The sequence below is a fragment of the Micropterus dolomieu genome, linkage group LG16, assembly GCF_021292245.1.
Source record: "Micropterus dolomieu isolate WLL.071019.BEF.003 ecotype Adirondacks linkage group LG16, ASM2129224v1, whole genome shotgun sequence".
In the NCBI taxonomy this organism is placed as follows: Eukaryota; Metazoa; Chordata; class Actinopteri; order Centrarchiformes; family Centrarchidae; genus Micropterus; species Micropterus dolomieu.
In genome coordinates, this window is record NC_060165.1 from 3,208,835 (window position 1) to 3,212,117 (window position 3,283).

Consider the following 3,283-nt stretch of genomic DNA (forward strand, 5'->3'; position numbering starts at 1 on the left):
TGTTTTTAAACAAACTGGTATCAGGATTAGCCTGAACCAGTTCCAACAGACCCAGTCCCCCATTCCTCCTACACCAAACTCTCCAGGTGGCACTACGCATTGCTCTCCAGGCATCACGATCATAGATGGACTAAAACATGCAAAACACAGATAAGTTCTTCTAATAAGCACTACGGGCTACAGCGTCCTGTCACACCTGGACATGTGCACATTAAAGCTAACAGGTTACTCTACCTAGAAGAGCAGCAGGCAGTGCAGGGTGGCAGACTGAGCTGCTGCCTTGCCCAAGGGCACGATGGCAGGCCACAAAGAGCGCACGTCTGAAGAGGACAGCCATGAGACACACAGTCACACTGAAGAGAGAGAGATAGAGAGACTGTGATTTAGAAGGTAGAACTGATCCAACATATCTGCCCATTACTGTACATTTCTGAGTCTAGCATAGAATAATTCCCTGACTAACAACAAACAGTGTGGTCACTGCCCCAGGTGAAGGTTAGACTGGATTTAATCTCTTTGAAACAATGATTTGCCACCGTATGACAAAATATTCACATAATAGACAGATATTCAAAGCCAAAGAGCCTAAATCCAAGAGGAAAATCTCACTCTGTTTGAGCAAGGTGCTTTGGGCTCTACAAAGACGGCCTTATATAGCAGTGTTTTCAGGAGTGTGGGACTATTATTAACCCGCAGAACAACAGTCTTCCGTGGCGTCTTCCACAGATGAGGCAACTCTTCAGATGGAGGTCTCGGAGATGGGAACGTCTGACTTGGTCAAAGCACAGCTCAAAGATGTTCGGGGGAGTGACTTTTGGATCAGTGTGGTTCCCCGGGCTCCATTCAGAAGCACGAGTGGTCCTGCAGTGCTCTTACTCACGATGTTCCCCTCCACGTTCACATGAGAGTCATCATTGAACTCTTCAAAAACCGGGAAAAAAGCAGGCCGTCTAATGCGCGTCTTGGCCAGTGCCTCGGGATTGCCTCATCCCGTCACTAAATGAACATCCATTTATTTCTGTCCATTTGTCAATGTGATTGTGGTATAGTAATAATAACAATACTAATAGTTAGAGCCTGACTAAAAAAAATGTTCATGTCAATAATTTGGGCCGAAATGAGATAAATCAGTATCGTTGATTATAACAGCCGATGAATGTCAATTAAAAAAGAAACGGAGAGAAGGAAAACGGATCCTTCAGTCATGTTAGGATTTTTGTCGTTGCATAGTTTGTCCACTAGAGGGCGTTCGGCTGCTCCCCTGTTGGCAGCATGACGCCACAAACGTACGACAAAACACAACAATCAGCGGTCAGGATCAAAATAAACTTTAGTGTCTCCTGAGGGAAATTTGTCTTGGGCAACAATACCACGCAAGACAGATTTTAAAATCCTCAAATATTAATATCTGTATCGGTCGGGCTCTACAAATAATTTCATTTGCATAGCACTTATCATACTTCAGATGCAACAGAGCTTAATTAAAAAGAACAGCTGAAATGAGAGTGCAGGAACTTTGGACAGGGCAGTACTACTAAAACTAAAGGAAAACTCGAATTATGAACTTAATACAGGATTATAAAGAAATGTAAGGAGGAGACATTTTGACTCGTCATAGAATGAAAGCACAGTTATTACTAATAACATCAACAGTGGCTCCGTTCTATTTAAATGACCCAGTGAGCCAGCATGCACACTTAGGCAAACGTAAACACCCAAATAATCCTTTAAAGCGCAGCAAGCATTAGTGCTGTGCAAACCTTCTACCTGTGGGAGCCAAACATAAGAACAAACAAGACCAACAACAACATTTATAATAATTGAGTCGACATTTTACCCTTTATAATGCTAAATACCACGGTACTTGATTTAGCACTGATTAGCATTTTATGTTACACCCCTGTCTCATCAACAAAATATAAAAAGGTATTCTGGAGTTTAATTGTAAACTACTGTATATATATCTATACACATTTCAAACAGTATATTAAAAACACTTCCTACCTCCTTAGCTCTTGAATTATTGTGAGTCTACCCTTTTTACATTCTTTCACATCAGTTTCTCACCCTCCTCTTCTGGGAAGAGAAAGCAGGCGATCACGTGCTGTGATACAAGTGGCTTTTCCTTCAGGCTGGTGAAGGTATGGCAGGTGTGGCTGAGTGAAAGTTGTGAATTCATTTCATGTATTCACAGATCTTTTTATTTGTGGAACGTGTGTATTTGCTAAATATCTGAGGCTTTTTTATATTTGCAGATTTCACATTTATCCACAGATTGTCAGTCTGTTCCCACAAATTAGAGTGAGACAAAATCGATCTCCACACAATCCACTATAAAAATAAATCCAAGTAAACGGCTACAGATATCTATGTTGCAAGCAAATGACTGGGACTTCCAGGGTGCTACGAAATCCCATCAGCTTTGTCCACTGAGGGAAGAAGCTCACCAAGATTTGCAGGTCTTGGGCTCTGTGCACTGCTGTGCCACTCTGCTGCAGAATGAGGTCAGCCAAACAACGCCATACCAAACAATGAAAAACATTCTGCCACAGCTTCCTCTGGTGCTGGCAGGAGCACAGGAACTAAAGCTGGGAGGGGCAATCCACGGTGCTTTGTTATTTTGTCACTCAACTCCAACTACAGCAAAAACTTTAAATTATCAGCTCACGTGGGGTGCCACATATTAAACTCTATTGGTAAACCAAAAAGTTGAAAGGTTTGTCCCTCTGCAGGGGCAGATATGAGTGCAGACACAGAAGCCTGCACATCCAACTGTCCAAGAGGTGAAGTGGAGCTGCGGTGGCAGCCTCGGCCGCTAGATGGCAGTAAGGCGCAGTTTAAAATACCTTGAGGTTCACCATCATTCCAGGACGTGTTTATGTAATGAGTTTTAGAAATAAATTACTTGTATTTACCCCCAATAAAAACACCGAATATAACAAAAAATATGTGCATTCTGGCGTCATCACGGAACATGAATTACAAGGTAAAATCATGTTTGACTACAGGCTTCATTTTTTTGCACCCTGCTTACGTTAACCTGTGTCACCAGCAGCTTACGCCATACTGAAACATCCAAGTGTTGTTAGGAAGTTAGCGTTAGTCCACAAAATACAACAGACGTTTCCATACCGGAGTAGAGCAGCAGCAGAAACGCGACGGCGAGGAGTTTTGTCGCTAGCGATGATCTTCCGGTAACAGGTCGGTACATAAAGCAGACCAGGAACAGACACAGCCTGAAATGCTAACACGACCCGTCCCGTCGACCAACAGGCTGTGTGTG

General features: G+C 42.9%; 1 protein-coding gene across 3 annotated transcripts in view; it reads right to left on the reverse strand.

The window, feature by feature from the left end:
* The window catches only part of msrb3 (methionine sulfoxide reductase B3), a 20,863-nt gene extending 17,580 nt beyond the window's left edge, over positions 1-3,283 (reverse strand). The window contains exon 1 of one of the 3 annotated variants that reach the window (XM_046071860.1): positions 3,133-3,283. In XM_046071860.1, coding sequence (XP_045927816.1) covers positions 3,133-3,211 — 79 coding nt within the window. In that variant the 5' untranslated portion in view covers positions 3,212-3,283. The remainder of the gene's footprint in view (positions 1-3,132) is intronic. The other 2 variants (XM_046071858.1, XM_046071861.1) reach the window with 2 other exon arrangements.